This window comes from Cyprinodon tularosa, unplaced genomic scaffold, assembly GCF_016077235.1.
Source record: "Cyprinodon tularosa strain WSP-4 unplaced genomic scaffold, ASM1607723v1 ctg188, whole genome shotgun sequence".
Taxonomy (NCBI): domain Eukaryota; kingdom Metazoa; phylum Chordata; class Actinopteri; order Cyprinodontiformes; family Cyprinodontidae; genus Cyprinodon; species Cyprinodon tularosa.
This window is the reverse complement of record NW_024038663.1, coordinates 205,575-230,063: the sequence shown is the minus strand read 5'-3', so window position 1 is coordinate 230,063 and position 24,489 is coordinate 205,575. Positions and strand designations below refer to the sequence as shown.

The 24,489-nt window shown below is 38.7% G+C and overlaps 1 protein-coding gene across 5 annotated transcripts in view; it reads left to right on the top strand.

The window, feature by feature from the left end:
* The window catches only part of nectin1b (nectin cell adhesion molecule 1b), a 263,397-nt gene that overhangs the window by 191,734 nt on the left and 47,174 nt on the right, over nucleotides 1-24,489 (top strand). For all 5 annotated transcript variants that reach the window (XM_038282818.1, XM_038282820.1, XM_038282819.1 and 2 more), the window contains 2 exons: nucleotides 4,778-4,871; nucleotides 16,430-16,531. In XM_038282818.1, the coding sequence (XP_038138746.1) occupies nucleotides 4,778-4,871; nucleotides 16,430-16,531 (196 nt within the window). The remainder of the gene's footprint in view (nucleotides 1-4,777; nucleotides 4,872-16,429; nucleotides 16,532-24,489) is intronic.

Sequence of the window (24,489 nt, the reverse complement as noted above, 5' to 3'; positions counted from 1 at the left end):
GTTCAGGCAGGTCCAGAGTTCTATGAGTCCAGCAGCTTGCTCAGACAGACACGCGCAGATGAAGACAGGCAGGCTCAGTGGTAGAAGAGGACATAGACAAGACTTGATACCAGGATAAATTCCAAACTTTAAACTGGTCTCCACCCTGGAGCCAGGCTGACGGGAATTAAAACTAAACTTCCCTGCCTTCCGAGCCAAAACCCTGAAGGCTCCGTGGAGAAGGACCAGAACCTGTGCTCCACCTGCATGCTGAGCCAAAACCCTGAGGGCTCCGTGGAGAAGGACCAGAACCTGTGCTCCACCTGCATGCTGAGCCAAAACCCTGAGGGCTCAGCGGGGAAGAGCCGGAACACGATGAGGAGACAGGAGACAAACACCAAACCCTCTCCATCCACTGGCCTCCAAGACTAACGACATAAACCAGGAACTTTACTCTCATTAAACAAACATGAATAACTGACACGATAACATAACATGAATAAACTAAAAAATAGACAAATAATGATCCGGCCCCGATAGCTGGCCTTACGTGTATGTATAGCAGAGCAAGCAGGTGAATAAGATCTAAGATAATTAGAGAGTGGGGAGGCAACAGCAGGTGAATGACATGAGTAATTAGATCAGCTATCGGGGCTACGATCATGACAGATATTGGCACAATGCAAAGGGTAAAGTCAATGTTTTCCTTATTATCTGGGCAATGTGGAGTCAACAAGTCATCTCCATATCATGTATTTAATCTACCCAGCCAATTAACCAGGTGAGTCCAATCTGCACAGGTTAATTCACGGTGAAGATTGGACTCACCTGCTTCAGTGGCTGGGTAGAACAAATACATGACATGGAGATGACTTGTTGACTCCACATTGCCCATGTCTGCTATCTGATAGTATAGCATCTTATCTTTTTTTCCTGTGTTATGTCTATTGGAGTGACCAGTATTGTTTGATTTAGCTAAATACCACAATAATATGAGAGGAATTTTTGTTACATACAAGAAGATAACTGTGCTTTTTAAACAATCTAGAAAACATCTACTGTTTCTTAGGCTCTTAAATGCTACGTCGTGATTTCGATACATTAAGGTTAATATTGGTACATTTTATGGTGACACATTTAATCCATTGAATTTGTGTGTTACATCGGGAAAAATTGAAGACAAATGAATCTAGATATTAGTTAGAGAGCTTTCAACATCCAGAAGCTTAGTTCTTACTTTTTGTACAAATTTGAATGTGCCATTTTCAGAGCATCATTTGGATGCATCATGAGTTATAAGAGACTTTAGTTATTTTTCTGGCAATCATGCCAAGCTTGAGTCTCAGTAAATTTGTTTTCTTTTTGTGTAATTTAAAATGCTGATAAATTAGGACCTTTTCAAATTTTAGAGTACATTTTAGAACAAAGCTAGCCTAGTAAACTAGCCCCACCAGCGGCCACTAATGATTTTTGCCTGTGAGTGGGTCTAGTCTTCATCAATGCCCCAGGCCCTAGAACTGGAAGGCCAATCGCGACGCAAAGATGTGTTTTGAATTTTTGGATGCAAAGCGGGTGGGATTTTGAGGGCGTAACAACATAGCTGCGCGATGCTGGAGAAAGCACAACAAGGAAAATGGCAACAACTATCGAACAGTTCTCGTTTGACTCAACTTTAGAATCAGTTTTAGAAGGATTAGACTTGGGGTTTTCGTTGAAACGTGAGCAGGAAGAGGCTCTACGTGCACTCATTTTTAAGAAGGACGTATTTGCCGTTTTACCAACAGGCTTTTTGTTTACACTCCCCCACCAGTTTTCTGTCACGCTTACTACATCACAGTTAGTTATGCTCATTGGTCAGAGCGTTGGCCAATAGGCACAGACATGGTTTTAAAGACAATTGGTTGTTCTCAACCAATTGTCACAATCTTCCAATGTCTCCTTCATCAGGGCCAGACTAAATTACACATTTAATCTCGCATTTAGCCTGGTTTATCGGGCTAGAACAAAACCCTTGCGATTCTGTTTTTACAGTTTCTGATGAACAACTGCTGGTTTTGCTATAGATTGGTCATGGGCTGTGATACCTTCATCCTAAAGTTTTTAAGGCCAAAGAAAGTGTTCTGCTCTGTTTCATCTAATATAATGCAAGTACAGTATAAGAGATGCAGCACTGTTCTAACAAATCAAAAACTCATCCAGATTGAGTATATTCTACCATTTTTTTCCTTTTGCTTGGGAATCCAAAATTAGGCAGTTCTGGATGCCAGTCAAAACTAATATTAAAAATTCTACAATTACATATTAATTAATTGTCATACATGCTGCTATGTTTGTCATGTAAATATCTTGTTCCATTGTTCAAGTTACTACTTCCTCTTTTGAGTTGGAAACAGGGTTTCAGACATTATTATGTTTTGGTGCAAATGTGTGTATCAGCCCAGAAATACCATATGCAGGCTGCAATGAGGACCCACACAATATGAAGTCATGAACTGACATGGCCTGAAAAGCCACTCAGCAAAAGAATAATCAAATGCTCTAAAGCAGCATAATAAATGTAAATAAAAACTTCCAAATTCACTCTAGAAAAAAAAAAAGTAACTTTTTTTGAAGCATTGGGTCATATTGACCATTGGTGGGTGTTAAACATGAGAGACACAGTGGGTTGGTTTGGGGGTGTTTTACTGGAGTGACTGATGCTCTTTATTAGTATTTGCATTTTAATTTAGCATTGACATATTTGAGATAAATACCTACAAAGGTGATAAAACTACTAACGAACTATAACAACAAAACACAGACATCCAAGAACTACCAAGTATCTTATTTTTTAACAACTGGGCTTTATTGCTGCTATAAACTCAAAGAGGAAAGACATTAATACTGGTACCTTACTGTTTATTGACAAAGTATTGGTATTAAAGACTTAATCAGTTTTATAGCATTGTACAATATCATTAAAGGAATAGTACACCCAAAACATGATTAGCCTTCATTTTCTACTCACCCCCATGCTGAACAACACTCTGGAGTACTTTTTTGATATCTCAAATGCATCTGGAGATCTGGGAGGCTTCTTGCTGTCTGCTGACATTCAAATAATGGAGGTCCATGGTGCCCGAGACAGAAAGGTCCATAAAAGTCCACAAAAAACGTTTCAATATTCCTCCATACTGCTCGTCCAATGTATTCCAAGTGTCCTGAGTGGGTAGCATCCAGAATTTACTCGAAACGAAGTCATTTAGAATGTTTTTAGAGCATAAACAGTAGTGTATAGGATTTCCTGAAAGCGCGCACATGCGCGTTCACGACGCTACGGAAGCCAGCACACCAAACCAGATGAAAGTGCGCATTCAGTGTCTGCTCTGCCAATAATGCAAGCGTAGAAGAAGAAATGTGCTGTTTACCTGTGCAAAGAAAGAAACAACGAAAGAAAAATGTCTGAGGACTTCAGTGTTGAGGAAGAGCATGAGTTTCTTTGCCGAGCTGAATGTGCTGGTTTGGTCTGCCGGCTTCCGTAGCGTCGTGAACGCGCATGTGCGCGCTTTCAGGAAATCCTATACACTACTGTTTATGCTCTAAAAACATTCTAAATGACTTCGTTTCGAGTAAATTCTGGATGCTACCCTCTCAGGACACTTGGAATACATTGGACGAGCAGTATGGAGGAATATTGACACGTTTTTTGTGGACTTTTATGGACCTTTCTGTCTCGGGCACAATAGACCTCCATTATTTGAATGTCAGCAGACAGCAAGAAGCCTCCCAGATCTCCAGATGCATTTGAGATATCAAAAAAGTACTCCAGAGTGTTGTTCAGCATGGGGGTGAGTAGAAAATGAAGGCTAATCATGTTTTGGGTGTACTATTCCTTTAAGTCTTACAGACCATCACAAAGCCCTGATGTTAGTCCCAAAGACAGTGTGTACAGTAGGCGTTTGCACGCAATGTAGCCAACAGACCAGTTAAGGCCGTTCTGTCAAGTGGAAGAGACCAAAGCAGACTTTTGTTTCATTCTTACGATGTTTGCCTAAAATTTAACAGTTACAAAAGTTAGTTTACCTAAGACTAAGAAAATTTATTAACATTTTTGAATTTTGATAAAGCATTGCAAGAATCTCAAAACTGTTCTTTTTTAAGGTCTGGAAATGTCCAAAGTGAAACAGTTGAACTTAAGTTTTATTTAATGTGTAATTTTTTTTTTATTTAGTCAATACATGCGTATGTAAATATATATATATATATACATATATAACATATATATATATATATGCTATTGAATTTATGAGGGCTAATATTCCCCCAGGTGTGGCCTCAGAGGGAAGGGCTGAGTGCATTTGGGATTAGGGATTTTAAAGCCAATGATTCAGGCAAAAGCACCTGCTGAGTTCTTTGTGTCACAGCTCTGAACGACATGTCAAACAAACAGTTACTGCACAGTAGGCAGGGTGTTTGTCCATATGGATGAGGTTCAGTCCAACCCTGAGGACTTGACTTACACATGCCCTTCCTTCTGTCCTCTATACCTCCTCCATCCCCATCTCCTCACCTCAGTGTCCAATAACAGCCCACTCTCATTAGCACAGTGTCTCTCCAGCGAGAGCCTTTGCAAGGGCAGGGATGGCTGCCGCTGCAACAAAGCCACCAACACGAGATCTATCAAAACCCAAGGAAAGAGTGAAAAAGGCAAGTGCAGGCAGGACTTCTCATTAAAGAGTGCTTTAGAAGGTGAGGGACATAAAGAGAAGCACACCCTAACTGTGCTGAGTGTCATGTTGTCTTTTCAATCTCTTAACAGGACTGACCTCCCACCTGCTCACAAACCAGCTCCCCCACCTCCCAAAAAAAAGAACAGTGACATGAAGGGCCACCTGACGTCCGACGACATCCAGGTAGGAGCTCTCATTATTATCCTTCTTGGAAAAACTTTGAAGTGAAAACTTTTGACCAATTCAAAATGAAGAACAAACTATTCTCAAAAAAAATAAAAATAAAAATCTGATATTGAGAAAAAATGTATACATAGAACTTTGCAGGCATACATTAGGTAAGCATCTGCCTTTGTATTTGTGTAAGGTAAAATATTTTAAGGTGCATTAACTAGACCAAATCATTTTTTTCCCAAGCTTATAAGATTTTGCCTTTTTACAAATCCATCCATCCATCCATCCATCCATCCATCCATCCATCCATCCATCCATCCATCCATCCATCCATCCATCCATCCATCCATCCATCCATCCATCCATCCATCCATCCATCCATCCATCCATCCATCCATCCATCCATCCACTTCTGATTATCCGTCAGGGACACTGTGGGGAGGGTGCCTATCTCCAGCAGTCTATGGACAAAATGCAGGATACACTCTGGATAGATTGCCAGTCTATCATAGAGGAACACAGAGACACATACCACAACCATGCACAGACATAACTACCTGGAGAGAATCTATGCATACAAGAGAAAACATTGAAACTCCTTGCAGAAAGACCCAAGGCCAGGAATCAACCCCACAATCTTCTTGCTATATGTTACAGTCCTACAAACTGCGGCACCATGCAGCCCTATTTCAATTTCAAGTCATCCTAAATCAGCACTTTATAGGAACATCTTCAATGCAGTCGTAGGTGCAGGACATGTGTATGTCTCCACGACAGGTGCATATCTTAAGACTAATTATTTTTCACTTTACCATTCTTCTTTACAAAACAACTCAGGAAGAGTTCATTTAAATAGAACATGTTTGAATTTACTGCTGTTCAAATCCATTTTCCCAGGGTGTGAATGTGTCCATGAATGGGTGAATGACTGAATGTAGTACACTGTGATTTGTAGTCTCTGGACTTTAACATGTGATGTATAGGTACAAGTTATTTACCATTTACAGGTCATTTTATTTATTTAAAACTTGATATTTAATGGACACATCATGCCATGATACAACTCTCAATATGTACTGTGGTTATAGGTACAACACAGGCTTATAATGCTGGATTATTAGCAAGTTAAAAAAGTACATGTACAAAATTCCCTTCCAGCCTAATTACAATGGGGAGTAATTGAGCATGAGATTGAATGCTTCCATTGTGAAGAAGATGGAAGGCTAAAGCTGAGAAAGATCATACTTTGCTCTGTTTAGCTGTTACTATTGTTTAAAGAAAAAAACTACATAATGGGCTCACACCTAAAAATTAAAAATATATTAGTCACACATCAGCAGGTGATTATTGCATGGACTAATACATTGTGAGGGATTGGTATTGTGAGATCAACATGCATTTGCAGCTTGATTCCCAACTGTCAGAAATTGACAACTATTTATCCATGGATGTCACAGTTATCTTTTGCTTTTTATGACTTTGAGCCATTTCTTTTGTGCAATTTTTTTCCTTTTTTTGTCCTTTTTTGGTTGGATTATTGAAAGGCAGTTATCTTCAAACGGGATTAGTATGATACATTTATATATTTAAATTTTCGTAGACCCACACCATTGCTTACAAAGATATTTCTTAAGATTAAGAGGGGGTGCTGAAAGTTTTAGGATGTTTTTAATTTGTTTATTTACAACTTGTAAATAGCAATATTACGGTGGTTAGGCAGATATCAAAAGAAAATCCATAAGGAACCAAGAAAATTCCCTTCAGCTGCTGTTTGTTTGATTGTTTTAACATTACTGGGATTTATTTGTTAAATTGACCTATTCATATTCTATTACGAGTCTACGGAAACCGCGGCAGACCAAACCAGACGAAAGTGCGCATTCAGCTCGGCAAAGAACTCATGCTCTTCCTCAACTCTGAAGTCTTCAGACATTTTTATTTCGTTGTTTCTTTCTTTGCACAGGTAAACAGCACATTTCTTCTTCTACGCTTGCATTATCGGCAGAGCAGACGCTGAATGCGCACTTTCGTCTGGTTTGGTCTGCCGCGGTTTCCGTGGACTCGTGAACGCGCTTTAAGGAAATCCTATACACTACTGTTTATGCTCTAAAAACATTCTAAATGACTTTGTTTCGAGTAAATTATGGACGCTACCCACTCAGGACACTTGGAATACATTGGACGAGCAGTATGGAGGAATATTGAAACGTTTTTTGTGGACTTTTATGGACCTTTCTGCCTCGGGCACCATAGACCTCCATTATTTGAATGTCAGCAGACAGCAAGAAGCCTCCCAGATCTCCAGATGCATTTGAGATATCAAAAAAGTACTCCAGAGAGTTGTTCAGCATGGGGGTGAGTAGAAAATGAAGGCTAATCATGTTTTGGGTGTACTATTCCTTTAAGCCTGAAAAACTTTTTTGCACCCGATGCAATCAGCAGACAAAAACAATGTTGTACTGCAGACAATCTACCTGGAGTGCAATATTACAAGAACTGAAAAAACAATGGCAAATATTGGATGGATTACATACCATATATAAACTTCTCTGTGACTATAACTAAATGCCTAAAACAGCATTATTATCACAATTACTTTCAATATTAATAAGGCCATGTACAAATGAATCCATCAGATTAGCAACAAAATACCAATGCTCCACAGTTTTAACTCCCGCATCAGTCATATTCCTCTAGGCTTCAATCATTTTATGTACTTTTTTGCTCTCTTCTCACAACTTCACTTCCCGCTGCTGACTTGCTAAGCCTCAGCCTTAAATATATATTATATCCATTATATACATATGTTCGTCTTTGTTGCTAATATTCATTACTTTACTCATTGCTTGCATGCTCGATACTGTAACTCCCATGACATGGACTTTATGTGGTAAATATACAAAAAAAAATTTGTTTTCTCACAAATGGACCAAAAGTTTAAAATAGAGAAATAACACTGAATAAGCAGACAGGTCATAATCATTTAATTGAAAGACCTTTGCATGCAACCAGAGTGAGCTACCGGTGTTTAAATTTGTACGTTAATAGTACGTGACTAGTCCCCTTTCAATTATATTGTCTTAGCACGGGATTCCAACTGAATAAATATATAGTATGACAATCCCCAGGGTCACTCTGCAGCTGATTTAAAGTAGCTCAAACATTTATGATCATGCAGACTAAACTCAATAACTATTTTTTTCACTTGCAAAACCTACAATTGAGGAATAAGAAACTAAATAAAGCAGACAGAGAAAGAAGTACATAGATAGAATCCTTTTATCTCCACCTCTAAAATGCCATAGTAATCCAACAGAAATATGCTGGACTGATAATATGCATGAGAGCCTTCAATTCAGCTAACGCTAAATGAAATATGTATACCAGGCACTTAAACCATCAAGCCATCCCTAATGTCTGTTGCTCTGAGTACCAAATAGAGTAAAAACATCAACAAGGACTGAGCATTTCTTTGTCTGGATATGTCTTTCCACTATTGTATTACTTCTAAAATCCAGTCCTAGGCTCTCTATATATCCACTGAAACATTAAATTCTTCACCTTTTGACTTAAAAAAGGTTCACAGTACCCAAAAGTGTATTGACTAGAGTTCAACTGCTACTGCTGAAAAAATAAATAAAAATGAAACAGCAGTGGGCAGCCTTTTGATCTCTTAAATTGAACACCACATTGTTTCAGAGACAAAAAAACGTTTTTCTTAAACTTATTTGTTTTAGCTACATTGATTACTTTCCATGACTTTTTTTCTTTGCTTTTTGCTTTTTGTTGCAAAATTCAAGCAACTGTTTGTTAGGGTTTTTGTAAAATACTAGTGGAAAAAACTCCCTATTACAACAAGTGTTTAGAGCCTTTTGTGAGTAAACCATCCCTAAAACTCTTTAAAGCCATTCTCTGCCAAGGGCCATGTGCCCTGCAGGTAGCTAGATCCATTAGGAGCATGCAGTGGGGTTGTTTTAGTAGAGACAGTCTGTGGAAAGGGAACATTATGTCTCATGTCTGAACATAGACCACCTCTGAATTTGCTTCAGGTAAATCTGTGAAAGCTTTGATTCTAAAATGAAGACTTCAGTTATATACATGCTTTAAGTCATTACAAGCTGCTACAGTACTAAATAGGCCATAATTTTATCATATTTTAAAGACTTCTCCTTTGAGAGGGAATTAAGCCTTGAGATGCATATGCATGCTTCATAACTGCTCTTATATTGGTTTAAGTATTTATCTCAGTATGTTCAACAATGCTTTCATTGCAATCTGTTTTTACTTCAGGTGACTGGCCTGTTAGTCATCCAAGTCAGAGAAATGGGTATTATAGAAATGTTTTTAAAGAATACTGTTTAAAAAAGTATCCTTCCTTAAAAATCAATGCCATTAGATCAGTTAGCATTTAAAAATTGTGGTAGACAGAGTTGGGAGAACTAGCATTACATCATCACAGTATTAGTAGCAACATAATATTCTCTTTAAAGTCATATAACTTATGTGTATTGCCATTACCTTACTTGCAGTGTAATGAGGCATGTTGCTTCAACTCAGTTAAATCAGGCAATGTTAAAAGTTTACTCTCTGGTGTGGGACAGGACTGTTTTAGTGCAGGGATAGAGCAGGGAAGCTGAGACAGAGGCTTATATGAGGACAATTGCCTAAGGAGCCATATTGTGGATGTGTGCATAGCATAATTCGCTGATTCAATCTGAGCTTTGCTTTGCCCCTGTGCTTTTCTTATTATGTCTGGGAACTAAAGCTTTATCTATTACTATTATAAACACTTCTAATCTAATAATGCACCTCATATTGTTAAAATTTTGAGCAACACTAAGAACTGGATCCTTTTCCAATACAATGCACTTTATAAAATTAATTGGGATGATATATATATAATTTTTTTACACAAAAACAATAAAGTTTTTTTCCCATTATTTCTTTCTGTAAAAGTGTAACTCCAGTTTAATTGTATAATGATGTTTTATTTTTATTTTTTGTTGGATGTTTTTTTTTTTTCCACACTACTACTACTTTATAAATTATTTTTGAGATTTATACCCAATTTTGTCTAAACACACATACCAACATTATGTAAATTAACATACAATGTTGGGTAATTAAAAATTTGATTTACAAAGTAATATTCAACATTTATTCTTTGATAGCTGAACTCTTAGTTGTATTCAGTGTTCCAATGTTATGAAATTCAGCCAAATTTATGAGAGGGTGCTTGCTGCAGAACCTTTGGCTGGAGATCGGCAGAACTGAAGGAGCTTCAATTTCGCACACCCAGCTTCAGTTCCACCTTCCCCAATTCAATCTTCCAATGTAACATTTTGGAAGCTGACACTTTGCATCCAAAGATGCACAGCCATCAGGGCAGTGGGAAGCCATGACTGGGCTTAAACTTTGACTGTGGTTTTACTTTTATTGCAGAGGAACAGACCTACTGAATCTTACAGACTTTTTAACAGTTGGTATGCTGGTAGAGCTACACTGAGTTAAGGCTGATTTATACTTCGAAACTAGGTCGTCTGCGTAGGTGTCGCATTGAACAAAAAGACGTCCCCACCCCTTCTGCAGACACTTTGCTGCACCTCTCCCAAATTGTAGTTGACCGCAGACAGTGCCGCAGACAGGAGGCCTCTGATTGGTCAAATCTACATCCGCTTGCAGGCTTGTTTTGTTCGTATGACCGCAATTGAGGAAAGCAACTCGTGAAGCTGGACCAGCTAGAAGAGCGAGGTGTGGGAGAACACTGAGACACTTTTTCCACCTGGATCCCCGCTCTTTCTCGCCCTCATGTTCCCTTCGTTGTCGCACAAACTTGCCCCCACTTTCTGAACCTCCTCAGCCGTATCTAGACCCACAGGTTGTTCGTGATTGTCCCTCTCGCGCTGTGGCGTGGAATGTAACGTAGCACAGACCACGCTTCAAAACTGAACATAACTCAAGCTCAATGCCACACACTAGTGCAGGGAGTATGACCAAGCCTTTAGTGTCCAAAAGTTTTTGGCTATCAGACAAGTACAATAGCAGCCATTCAAAATGGCCCTCCCCAGTCAAATGTCAGCCCCACTTCCCTCCAACTCCTAGCGAAATCCCCTACAACTTCCAGCCACTGGAGAGACCCCCTCTTGCATATTGTTTTATTCTGACTCCATCCTTTCATTGAATTACAGGGTCTGACCAGGAGGTGATGCTAAAGTGTGCAGAGTTGAAGCTATATGAGTGGGGTTAAAGTTGATTCAACCCCACTAAATGGGTACTGCTGCAAGCCCCACAACATTAATCAACATTTCAGATAAATTTGGTTGAATCCTGGTGATTTTTTCCCCCTTAATGAAACAGAACTGAATATTTACTTTGATTGTACAGTAACTGACATACTAACTCAATTACTTTGCAAACTGTTAAATAACATTGTATGGTAAAAAGGTAATCAGAGTTTGAAATGTTGTATTTTTATGATTTTTGATAGACCATGTTGGAATCAAGTGTTGCTGATGTAACTACTCCCCTCTTAAGACACACCCCTCTGGGGGATGTTTTAAAAGAGGTAACTTCCTGTTCAACTTCCTATTTTGCCGGTGGCCCTCTGCCGTTAAATGCTAGTCTGAGTGCTTCCCAGCTGAAGGCTATGCTAAGTAGCGATCAAAACCCTCTGGAGAAGTCTGCCCTTGCTGGACGGAGTCAGACTGCATTTTTCCTGTGAAACGCAGTGTTTTAATTCTTCCTGCAATTCAAAACTAGTTGAATGCTATGTCCCTGAAGCCTGCTGCAGCAGAGACAGAGAAGAGCTAATCCAGCTCTGCTAACCTAAACCTAACCGCCGAACAACGGGGCCCCCAATCGCTGTTCAACGAAGGAGCTGTTAGAAGCCACCAGACCTGTGACTGCCTGAAATGGAGACGGAGCTAACCACCATAGCTAAAAGAGAGATGTCCCGTGCTACCATGGTTTATAAAATGAACCCCCTGCAAAATCGCCTCTTATTATTACATCGGATTGGTCCAAATCCCTTTGAGCTGCTGTTGGACCAATGGACTGGACTGAAGACGGGTTTCTCAGAAAACCGGACCAAGCCGAAGGCCTTTGTTCCACCGAACCAAAACAGTGACATCATCCTTCCCCTTACAAGAGCTCTGCTTAGGTGAACTAGGTACCTATAGTCATTTAGGTGTTTTATTTGAAATAAGCTTTCTGATTCAACTGCTGTTGGTTTTAAGAGTTTAACTGAATGCTAATGCTCACTGCAGACTGAACGAGCCACATGTTTCTGAATCTAACTGCTACATTGGACTGGCTAGCATGGTAGCTCCAGCTACCTCATGCTGAACACATTATAGAGGCTATATCGTGAGCTAACCCTTCTTATTTTTCAGTTAGACCCATCCAGACTAGAACCCCTGGGGCCAGCTAAGCCAACCCATTTCCATTTCATCCTCATTTTAGTTTATTACATTCCTGAGCCCTTATTTAATTTTTATTAAATAAAACTGAATGAAACTATGCTGTTTTGGCTGCAATTAACTTCTCTGCATCTGGGTTTATTCACATTTTATCTGCTACTATTTTTAAAGGACATTTTTAAATGCAATAAACCTTTAACTTCGAAAATCTCTCAGACTTTGAACAGACTTTTAAACCCCTTATTACTTTAAAATTGCTTATTTTCAGTTGTGTTTAGTGTCTGCTTAGTTATTAAATATAATACTGTGTTATTGTAGCTAATAAAGGTACCATTGTATTTTAACTCACAGTTTTTTGTGTTTATTTTACAGAGTAAAATATTTATCACTCAGGCTGCATTCACTTTTTCAGTAGCATCCGAATGAACAGAGACACATTTACTTGGTTGGTGATAAATATTGTTGCTGATAGCCATAGTCTAAATTACTAAATTGGTGAAAGACAACTGGATTTTTAACAGCCGGGTCCAGGAGTCCAATCCCTTAGGTAAGAGGCTAAAATCCCTGTCAGTAAGCAAATTACAGTTATAATCATTCAACTGATAATAATTAGTTTTACGCTTGATTTGAATGGCCTATAACTACAACTTCCAGTTCTAGTTATTTAATATATTCATAATCTTCTGGTAAACTCTCACAACAACCATCACAAATAAGTTTGTAATTTTTAAGTTGGATGAAAAGGATACAGGTTCTTTTTCAGAGATGGGAAGTAACGAAGTACAAATACTTCTTTACTGTACTCAAGTAGATTTTTCTGATGTTTTTACTTTACTTTACTACTTATTTTTATGGCAACTTTTTACTTCTACTCCTTACATTTTTACACAAATATCTGTACTTTCTACTCCTTACATTTTAAAAAATTGGCTCGTTACTTTAGTTTTGAATCATTTCAATGGAGTTACAGTTATTATTTTTCACATCATCAATACCAAACTCAATCTAATTGGATGGGAATCTACGTTGCATTTGACGCACCACTACAAGATGAATCGACAGATTCGGCGGTATTCATTCGCTGCAAATCATTGCAGCTTGGTGGCGGTGGCGTTAGCATAGTAGTATGGACGATGAGATGATTGAAAATGAACACAACGGAGATCTAGTCCTATTGGCAGACATCCATTTAAAATGTAGGCAACGGCATGAAAATAGTGGTTTCTACTTTTACTTTTATACTTTAAGTAAATTTATAAGCCTGTACTTTGTTACGTTTACTTGAGTAAATAAGTTTAATCAGTACTTCCACTTTTACCAGAGTATTTTTTAACACAAGTATCTGTACTTTTACTCAAGTACGGAAAGTGAGTACTTTTGCCATCTCTGTTCTTTTTCCTTTCTTTTTGATATCTAAAATGTGGCAATTTGATTTAAGTCTAATTGCGGATTCCTCTCTAAAAAATCATTCAAGCTCAGCCAGAATGGTTAGAGACCGCCTTTGGGTCAAGGGTCAGGTCTTGCCACGGATTTTCCTTTGGAAGTGGTGTACAGGTGCTGGTCATAAAATTAGAATATCATGAAAAAGTAGATTGATTTCAGTAATTCCATTTAAAAAGTGAAACTTGTATATTATATTCATACATTACATACAAACTCATATATTTCAGATGTTTATTTTGTTTAATTTTGATGATTACAAATGACAACAAATGAAAATCTCAAATTCATCATATCAGAAAATTAGAATATTACTGAAGACCAATAAAAACAAAGGATTTATAGAAATGTTGGCCAACTGAAAAGTATGAACATGAAAAGTATGAGCATGTACAGCACTCAGTATTTAGTTGGGCCTCCTTTGGCCTGTATTACTGCAGCAATGCGGCGTGGCATGGAGTCGATCAGTCTGTGGCACTGCTCAGGTGTTATGATAGCCCAGGTTGCTCTAATAGTGGCTTTTAGCTCTTCTGAATTGTTGGGTCTGGTGTATTGCATCTTCTTCTTCACAATACCCCATAGATTTTCTATGGGGTTAAGGTCAGGAGAGTTTGCTGGCCAATTAGGAACAGGAATACCATGGTCCTTCAACCAGGTACTGGTAGCTTTGGCACTGTGTGCAGGTGCCAAGTCTTGTTGGAAAATGAAATCTGCATCTCCAAAAAGTTGGTCAGCTGCAGGAAGCATGAAGTGCTCTAAAACTTCCAGGTATGTGGCTGCGTTGACCCTGGACCTCAGAAAACACAATGGACCAACACCAGCAGATGACATGGCACCCCAAACCATCACTGACTGTGAAAACTTTACACTGGACTTCAAGCAACGTGGATGAAGTGCCTCTCTTCTTTTCCTCCAGACTCTGGGACCTTGATTTCCAAAGGAAATGCAAAATTTACTTTCATCAGAGAACATGACTTTGGACCACTCACCAGCAGTCCAGTCCTGTTTCTCTTTAGCCCAGGCAAGAAGCTTCTGACGCTGTCTGTGGTTCAAGAGTGGCTTGACACAAGGAATGCGACAGCAGAAACCCATGTCTTTCATACGTCTGTGTGTGGTGGTTCTTGAAGCACTCACTCCAGCTGCAGTCCACTCTTTGTGAATCTCCCCCACATTTTTGAATGGGTTTTGTTTCACAATCCTCTCCAGGGTGCGGTTATCTCTCTTGCTTGTACACTTTTTTCGACCACATCTTTTCCTTCCCTTCGCCTCTCTATTAATGTGCTTGGACACTGAGCTCTGTGAACAGCCAGCCTCTTTAGCGATGACCTTTTGTGTCTTGCCCTCCTTGTGCAAGGTGTCGATGGTCGTCTTTTGGACAACTGTCAAGTCAGCAGTCTTCCCCATGATTGTGTAGCCTATAGAACTAGACTGAAAGACCATTTAAAGGCTTTTGCAGGTGGTTTGAGTTAATTAGCTGATTAGAGTGTGGCACCAGGGGCCATCAATTTTGAACCTTTTCACAATATTCTAATTTTCTGATATGATGAATTTGAGATTTTCATTTGTTGTCATTTGTAATCATCAAAATTAAACAAAATAAACATCTGAAATATATGAGTTTGTATGTAATGTATGAATATAATATACAAGTTTCACTTTTTAAATGGAATTACTGAAATCAATCTACTTTTTCATGATATTCTAATTTTATGACCAGCACCTGTATGGTTAAATTTCTCCCAAGCCTCAAATATTTTGCAACCTCCATCAAATTTTTCTTTCAGTTTATCCTGACCTGTCCTTCATATTTAAGCAGGAAGAAAGCCTTCCCAGAGCATTATGTACCATATTATTGTTTTTTTGTTTTTCTTTTAGGATGAGAACCAGTTTCAGGACTCATATCATTTTCCATGTGATCAACAATTTCAGTTTTGGTCTCATTTGACCAAAGCAACTGCTTGTTCTGTGTCTCTCAAATGTATTTTGGCAAATGTAAAACATGAATTCTTATATCGTTTAATAAATAAATACCTAGTCCTCAACCTCAGCTCTGGTTGTCTGCAGCTCCTCCTTGCAGCTTCTGTGCCTTGGGTTTCCAAAACTTTTGAAAATTTTAAATTTCGTTCAAAGATCATTGCTATAATATGACAAAATATAAAAGAAAAGCTTAAGGGATTGTAGTATATTTACAAAGCATTATTAGTGTAAAAATAAAAGAATAAAAAATTGTAGTCAACGGTCAGTTTGCCAAAGACATGTGCTTTATCTCTTTGGCAAACAAATCCTACCTTAAGGAATGAAATAAAACCTCTGGTGATTTTTTTTCCAGCTCTGCAGTTGCTTAAATGTTTCTGTTCTGCTATTTCACAGATTTGCATCATGCATTTCTCTGATATTAAGGCAATTAATTTGATAAAATACTGGGTGCAAGAGTTCAGAGTTGCTACTGAAAGTTTGAAATATTGTCAAACTGTAATCATATAATCACATTTGATATAAGATTTTTTTTCTCATCTAAACCAAAACAAAAAAGAGATGTAAGAAAAACAGGTCAGAATCGGTTAATTTAATGTACTCTTACCTTGGCGTGCTGTATCTTTGAACAAATATATGCAAAACAAGCAGGGATTTTACAGAAGCCATGCACTTCTCGTGGTTTGGACCACAGGAGAGGATGTCATCAATCTGACCTCTTGCTGTTTCTTGCAGGTGGTTCATCTTGACAAGGATGAGGAAATGCAGAAGCTGCCTCTTCAGCCACCTTATTATGACATGGCACCCTCTGAGTCAACTCCCTTTACTGATAAACCGGTGAGTGCTGACACCACAAGCAGGTTCACAGTGACTGCAGGATTGTTGCAATCAGGTGTAATTTTTAGAGAAAGGGGGATCCTTCACAATGCTTGGAGTTTATAATTGGTTTACGATGCTGAAAGCCTCCACCAAGTCACTAGGGATCTGTTGGTTTTGGTTGCCTGTTGTTAGAAGTGAAAGCTGGCAAAATCCACAGGGGGGCTAAGCTCCTTACCTCATCATCCCCATCAGCCACCCTTATCTTTTGTGTAAACGTGGATACATCATCTCTTTTTCTCTCTGTATTATCCTTTGTTCTGACCTCGCTGCTCACCTTCTCCTCTGAACTCCCTGTCTTACCTCTCCTTCACTTCATGTAATCCACTATAATTACCTGTGGGATCTGCCTTGCAAGCATGTAGAGATAAGTTACTGTATAGTGGTCTACAGACAATAACTTCTATTATAAAGTGTTTTGCTTCTTGTGTGCTTTTGCAGTCTGTTCTGAATGTTCCTCAGAGGCTCAGATGCTTTAGAACATTGTACGTGCTTTGCTTTTAAAAGAAATACATGTTCACGTCTGGCTTGTGTGCTGGTGGAGAGCAATTTAAGTTATTGTAGATACTTTTGTACCATGCAAATTCCAAGTCATCAAGGTCAGGCCTAAATCGAAGGCAACTGAAATTTTTCAAACTGTTCTGGGATCCTTTTGAGGTATTTGGCTATGTAAGGTCTGAAGGTCTTGAAGATCAATTATGTTTTCTTGCTCAATTATTTTTTCCCAAGGTCATTTCCCAAGTACTACTTATGTGTGGCCATCATCAGACTCCAGTCTTAAAAATGCAACCTGCATGCACAAAAGGTTTAGACTTTACACAGACTTTACGCAGCAGGGAAGCAATAACAGATGTCAGCATCTCTGTTTTGGTATAAGTTGGGAAGCTTACAATAATATGATTACATCACCAAACAGAGCTTGGATGATAACGTGAGATTGGGCTGAAATGCTACACAGCCAATTGGACTGCTGATACTTTAAAACTCATCAAACACCAATCTGATTTTTGAACCACATATGGAAGTGGCACAATTTGGATTTTTGGGAGGTAAAAGATCATAATTACACCATTCTGACAACCATGGCAAAGTGGGATATGGAGAAAAAAATCAAATATGGGTCACATTTGCATGGAATTTGAATGTATCCTTTGACAATTCTGTAAAATCTGTCATCTTGCACTGTAGCGACCTGTTTGACCGCTGAAGTTAAGTGATGAGAGGTCTTTAAGCATTTATACAGGGCGTCACTGTATGAGTCCAGTCTAGTTTGTTATTGACGTGAACACCCAGGTATTTGAAACTCTCCACAGTTTCTATGTCCTGGCTCCCGATGTTCATGGGGGAGTGAGGTGGGGTACCTTTAAATAATATTTACAGCTCTAAAACCTTTGAACATGTGTTACAAACACAAGAATTTGTATATTTTGGGACTTTATGAGATAAGCTATAAAACGTAAAACATAACTCTGAGCTGGAAGAAAAAGCATTTATCTTTTTCAAAATCTGTCAGAGAGAAAAATCAAAAAGGTGAAGGGAAAACTCTCTGTTTGCATCTCCTATCAGAGAAATAGGATCCCAATATAACATAGAGGAGCTACGCAGATCCACAGCTTAGGTGGATCAGTTGACAGGATGACTACCAGTTATGCACTCCCCAAATCTAGCCTTTATGGAAATGGTTAATGGTGAAATGGTTAATGGTGAAAACAGGTCATGAATTATTCAATTTTTACTGTAGTTTACTGTTTACTCTACTGTAGTGAACAGCAAGGGGCTCAGGATGCAGCCCTGAGGGGAGCCTGTGCTTAGACTGATGACATCAGAGGTGTTCTGTCCAACCCGGACTGACTGAGGTCTATTTGTGAGAATGTTTTATAATATTTTATAAATAGGACCACAGATCTAATCCCATACGATGTTTGCTGTAAAATTCCAAAAGATCTTTAGCTTCAAATAAGATTCCATTATTTTGCAAAGAATTCCGGCTAGATTTATTTTCTTCCTTTTAAAAGCTGCTTTACTAAATAAAATTACATGCCTGACTTATAATATTTTTACTCGCAAAATCTTTTCAAAAATTATAACTGATTTCTGAAACAAATTATGCTCTATACTGACCTGAATCTTATCTCAAGCAGGGTGGCGAGAGGGGGGCTGGTGCTCCATCACTAGCTGTTTATGGGCGAGATACCCCCTGGACAGGTCGCCAGTCCATCGCAGGGCCACACAGAGACAAACAGGACACACAACCATTCACACAAACACTCACATCTAAGGAGAATCTGACTCCTCTCAGATTCTTTGTTCAGGAGAGCATTTTTAACCTCTCATGTAAGGTTTTCTTTTCTCTTGTAAAAATTAGGCCCAAGTAAACGATTACCAAATTCCTTTCTACAGGTAAAATTATTACTGAACACAAACAGTTGTAACAACAGAGACAAATGTTAATGCGCTAACTCCTGAAAAGGAGCGGTCATGTCTCTGGTGGCAGGTCTAATTCCTAATCAGTAAAGATAACAAAATGATTCTGAAACCCGCAGTGCTTCGAATATGTTTCTGACTTGTAAATTCGTTTGTGAAATAAATAAATGTAATAGAATATGAAGTTCATAGCACATTGGAAGCTGAGAAAAAAAAAAAAAACAGCACTCTTCTGTGAAACTTTAAAATTCCATATGCTTTGCCTCCCTCAGAGGAAAATCAGAAATATCAGTGAGTGGAGGTGTGTGAGAAAAACAAAACTGTGGATGCTTATAGAATAAAGTCTTTTCATCTGTTGCTGTTGTATTGACAACTTTTAGAGTAAGTTCTTTCCTCAGGGTGTAAGAATGTACTCATCTCAAACACTCCACTGTAAAAATAGTTTTATTCTTGGACTAATTATTTATTCATTAATGTGTAAACAGTTGTGGGTGTAATTTTATATTCCTTTTTTTTTTTTTTACCAAGGAACATAACCTGCATAATAACTATTAAACTGAGTCTTTAATCTTGAACCTTGAACCGCTTATTTATTTTAATTATCCTGGAGCCTTGCTTCTCAGGTCTATGTCTACATTTGAATTCCAGAGTTAAGGCAGTTTTTGTTGTTGTTTTTCTTTTTAATCTTTTTTCTTTCTGGTATAAAGTGGGCAGGACATGACCACATTTTGTTCTTTGTGGTTTAAAATGTATTACTAATTAATTATATAATCTGAATGCTTGGTTGGCTAAACGTATTTTCCTTGAAAAATGTTATTAGCTAATAAGAAACAAAAAAATCATGGATTGACTTTATTGATCTCACAGTGGAGAAATTTAATCATCATCTCAATAGTCAAAAAGAAGAAAAAGGTGCCAAAGGGAGGAAAAGGCGCATGGGGTACATACAGTATATACAGTGTGTTCACATGCATGACAGCTGAAGTCTCTTTTTTTAGCAGGATTATTATACAGGCTTATTGCATAGGGTATTACCATGTGTATTTACATTAAAGGGTATTTATTGATAGCTATTGCAATTGGTATCAAATAAAAAAAAATGGTTATTGCACAGGGTATTAAATAGTAATTGCACATTAGATATTGCACAAGTTATTGCCGTTGTAGTGTCGAATTGTAGAGTCTGATGGCAGCAGGGATGAATGACTTGTGGAAGCACTCATTTTTACAAACAGTGTGTAGGAGTCTTTCACTAAAGGAGCTGCTCAGCACTTCAACAGCCTGGTGCAGAAGGCGGAAGGTGTTGTCCATGATGGATGTAAGCTTGGGCAGCACCCTCCTCTCAGCCACTTTCTCCACCGAGTCGAGAGTGCAGCCTTGGACAGAAACAGCCTTTCTCACCAGTTTCTTCAGTCTCTTTCTATCCCGCTCATACAAAGTTATAAGCAGGGGCCTGCTCACTCCAAAGGACCTCAGCCTCCTTCTTGTACAGAGCAGCAGTGTTAGTCCTGTTCAGTTTATTATTGACGTGAACACCTAGGTATTTAAAACTCCCCACAGTTTCTATGTCCTGTCGCTTGATGTTCATGGGGGAGTGAGGTAGGGGTCTTCTCCTGAAGTCGATCACCATCTCCTTGGTCTTACTGGTTTTATGACACAGGTGTTCTTCTCACACCATTCCACAAAGTTCAGAATGATCGATTGATATTCCATCTCATTCCCCTCGGAAACACAGCCTACAATGGCCAAGTCATCAGAGATCTTCTGGATATGGCAGCTGTCTGTGTATTAGGTGAGGTCCCAGGTGTAGAGGGTGAAATGAAACGGAGAGAGAATGGGGCCCCTGTACTGCAGACTGCCACCTCTGACTGATAGCCATACGTACTGAGGGCGTTGGGTGAGGTAGTATATAAAGGGTTATATTAACTCTGCTTATTTGTAGTCAATGACATGCCTACATTGTTTTGGGTTGTTTTTTTTGTAGTTTGAGCCAAGATTTAAACACTCACTAAATTCCTATAATGACCAGTGTTGGGCACGTTACTTTGAAAAAGTAATTAGTTATAGTACTAACTGAGTTACTCCACAATAAAACTAACTAGTTACTAGTAAAAGTAACTATTGCGTTACTTTTGCGTTTCTCGCCCGCGTTACCCTCACCACCCAGCCCCACCTTCTAGCCGTGTGTTTCTAAAGCCAGCTGAATAGAATGGACGACAAAGACAAGAACCTGCAGAGAGTTTTGCATTTATTGCAACTCAACGTAAATGACATCGGAGGGAACACCATGTGAAGTTTTTTAACAGGGCGTTCAGATCTGGTGAGTATATGAAATTAATAACTAGGGATGTCTAATTCTGAAATCCTGTGTGTTTGGGTTGTTATAGATACTGCAACATCTATCTATCCATCTATCTATCAAGATGTATACTCTGCGTGTGACATAAAATATGGATCTCCATCCCTGCCACAAAGGCCATCAAATAATGTTTAAAATAAAAAATACAGTAGGTTGAAAAGGCAGAGCATCCATCCATCCATCCATCCATCCATCCATCCATCCATCCATCCATCCATCCATCCATCCATCCATCCATCCATCCATCCATCCATCCATCCATCCATCCATCCATCCATCCATCCATCCAGATTTCTCCCTTTCCCTATATAGGCTATCATTTGATCGTTCACGCTCTGCATAGTTCTCCTGTGGCGTGAGCACAGGGCGATTGTTGCGTGCCTTTAGCGAGCATGCGAGTTTCCTGTCGTTTGCGCAGTGAATCGTGCCGCCTGCGCTGTGCGGAGATCCAGGGAAACCGTATGTGATGGCGAAACGCAGCTCGACATAACACCGGTATTTCTATGTGGAAAACGCTGTTTTGTTGCTAGAGTCCTCCCCACTCTCCATCTCTCTGTGTGTGCTGTATGTTAACACCCGCCAGCAGAAACACCCACCTACCCAACTGACAAATGGAATCTCACTATACATCAGCCATTCTCATCCTCCCCTCTCTCATGACAAGGAGCGTACGAGTCCTATCATGAAAAAAGGTTAATTGTGCGACCTGAGTAACGCGCAGCAACGGGGTGTCTGCAATGGTAACTGCGTTGTAGTTACAGTCAAAGTAATTAGTTAGATTACTCGTTACTAAAACAAGGTAACGGCGTTAGTAATGCCGTTAGTCCCATCACTGATAATGACGCATTATAAATATGAAGTGGCATTCTCAAGGAACACTGGGGAAAAAAAAGCTGCAGTTCTTTTTCTTTTGTTGATCAAGTTGTTGACCAATTTTTTTTTTTTCAGTGTGCTCAAAAGTTGTAGGTGCTTGTTTTAAAATGTGGAAACGGTGGTTGGATTGTTTAAATTTATAACTCATTGTCACCACTAAAATTTTACTCAAAGTGTAGTTTATGGCTTCACTTCTGATGAATAGGATATCAATGAGTTTCTCAAAATGCTATCTGTAAGGGACCTGCACCCACTGCTGAGCTTTAAGTGTTACTAATGATGATTTTCTCTCTGAGGGAAAACATTGTCTGCAGATTTTGAAGACGACATGGCTGTAATTTTCCCCCTGATTGCACTCTGGTCATGACAAATATTCCATATATTTAAAGATCTGGTGTTTGCACAGTGTTAGTACAGGGAAAATATGCAAGAGTGAGATTGGAAAGAAGATTTAAATTATTAAGATTACATTCGGCTTTAGCTTCAATCATTTCCATATAATTTGTTCTCAGATGAAAAATAAAAACCCATCAGTGTGGATGGTAATACAACAGGTATTATGGTAGATTTCTTCTTCACAGTACTTTAACTTTCAAAATAGTTTTCCAGGTGTTAAGGTTGCCCTATACAATTATTTAGGTATATATTGATATATGTAGTGTTTTATCTTTAAAAAAGTACTATAGCAATTACAAAGACCCCCTGCTAAAAGTGTCACTCAAAAAAGACATTTAAATTTTTACACTTAAACAAATGCTAAATAGCAAACCTTTATCTTCAACGTAGAGAAGTGTATTGGGTATTCATCTATTTAGAATCAGAACAGAATGCTAGGCTTCTGCACATAGACAAACATACAGTTGAAAACAAGAATCATGGCAAGAGATAGTGCCATGAAACCAAACAACAACAATTTTAAATTACAATTTACTTCAAACGTTTCTACAACACCTCCTCAATTCTTTACACGGTATGAGTGAAAAATAAAAACCTTCGGCAAAATTCCAAGCCTTGAAGGGATCACACATTTAAGACAAGGCAGTTTGCCTTGGACTTTATAGAAACAACATCCACGATAAAAACAAATAACAATAAGCAAGGTGATACAGCTGCTCTCATTCAGATCTTTCTGTTTCAGAATGTGGAATAGGTCTGATGGTCACCTTCCCTCAAAGTCTGTCTTCAACTTCGGGAGGTTAAAATTCAGCCCCTAGTTTTCAGTGGGGCTTAGAAACTGTGAGTCAGGGAAGTTTTCTTTTTGTATTATAAAAACTTTTTGGGGCCAGGAGAGCAAGGAACATAATTTTTCATGATCCATGAACCTTTTCTTCAGCTGTTTGAGGATGCTGTTGAAGATGTCATTTGCAGCTTCTGGACATCTCCATCCTCCTCCCCCTGGACGCCCTTGGAGATTCAAACTGAGTCAAACTGGGCTTTTTCCCTCTCTGTGGTGCTACAAAATTCCTTGATGTTGGACAAACAACTACATGTCCACTTAAGTGGGAGAAAAAAAATTGCATTCTTTAATTTGCACTTGATAAATGAGAGAGATTGAATGGAGTATGCATAGCAATTAATAAAGAACGATGAAGATTTTTCTTTCTTCAGTTTGCCTCGCACCCTGTTTAGTCCAGATGCTGTGTGTTTATTGCTACTCACGTCATCAAACTAAAAAAAGCACTCCTTCACAAGCCCCTTGTGGTGTTACGCATTATGTAAGACATCTGAGCGGTATTACTCACGTCAGTGGTCTTGTCCACCATAACGGAGACAAAAGGTGCTTTTCTTACCTCATAGCTTCAGTCATTGAATCCACCACTGACTGAATAAGGTCGTTCTGGATTTGTTGGATGTGGTCATGAAAATCCAACAATTCCAAGTAGTTCACCTTGTTTTCAGCATCCTTGCTCAACCAATCAATCAATCAATCAATCAATCAATCAATCAATCAATCAATCAATCAATCAATTTATCTTTATTGTCAAATACAATTTGTATTGTAATCAAGATTTCAATTTCAAGACAAACCGTTCATCACATAGATGGGGGGCTGGACAAGGGAATGATTGACTAAGGTCATGCATGCCAAAGAACGCTGCCGTTAGGCGCTTTCTTTTGGCTGCCAGGGTTCCAACCATAAGGCACTCTTAGGGTGCAGCCTTTTATCTCTGTGGAAAGAGGCTCCTCACATTGGGGAGAGAGAGGGTAAAAACAAAAAATAAAAACATATTTCACACTTTTACCTTCACAGGGTACAGTATGA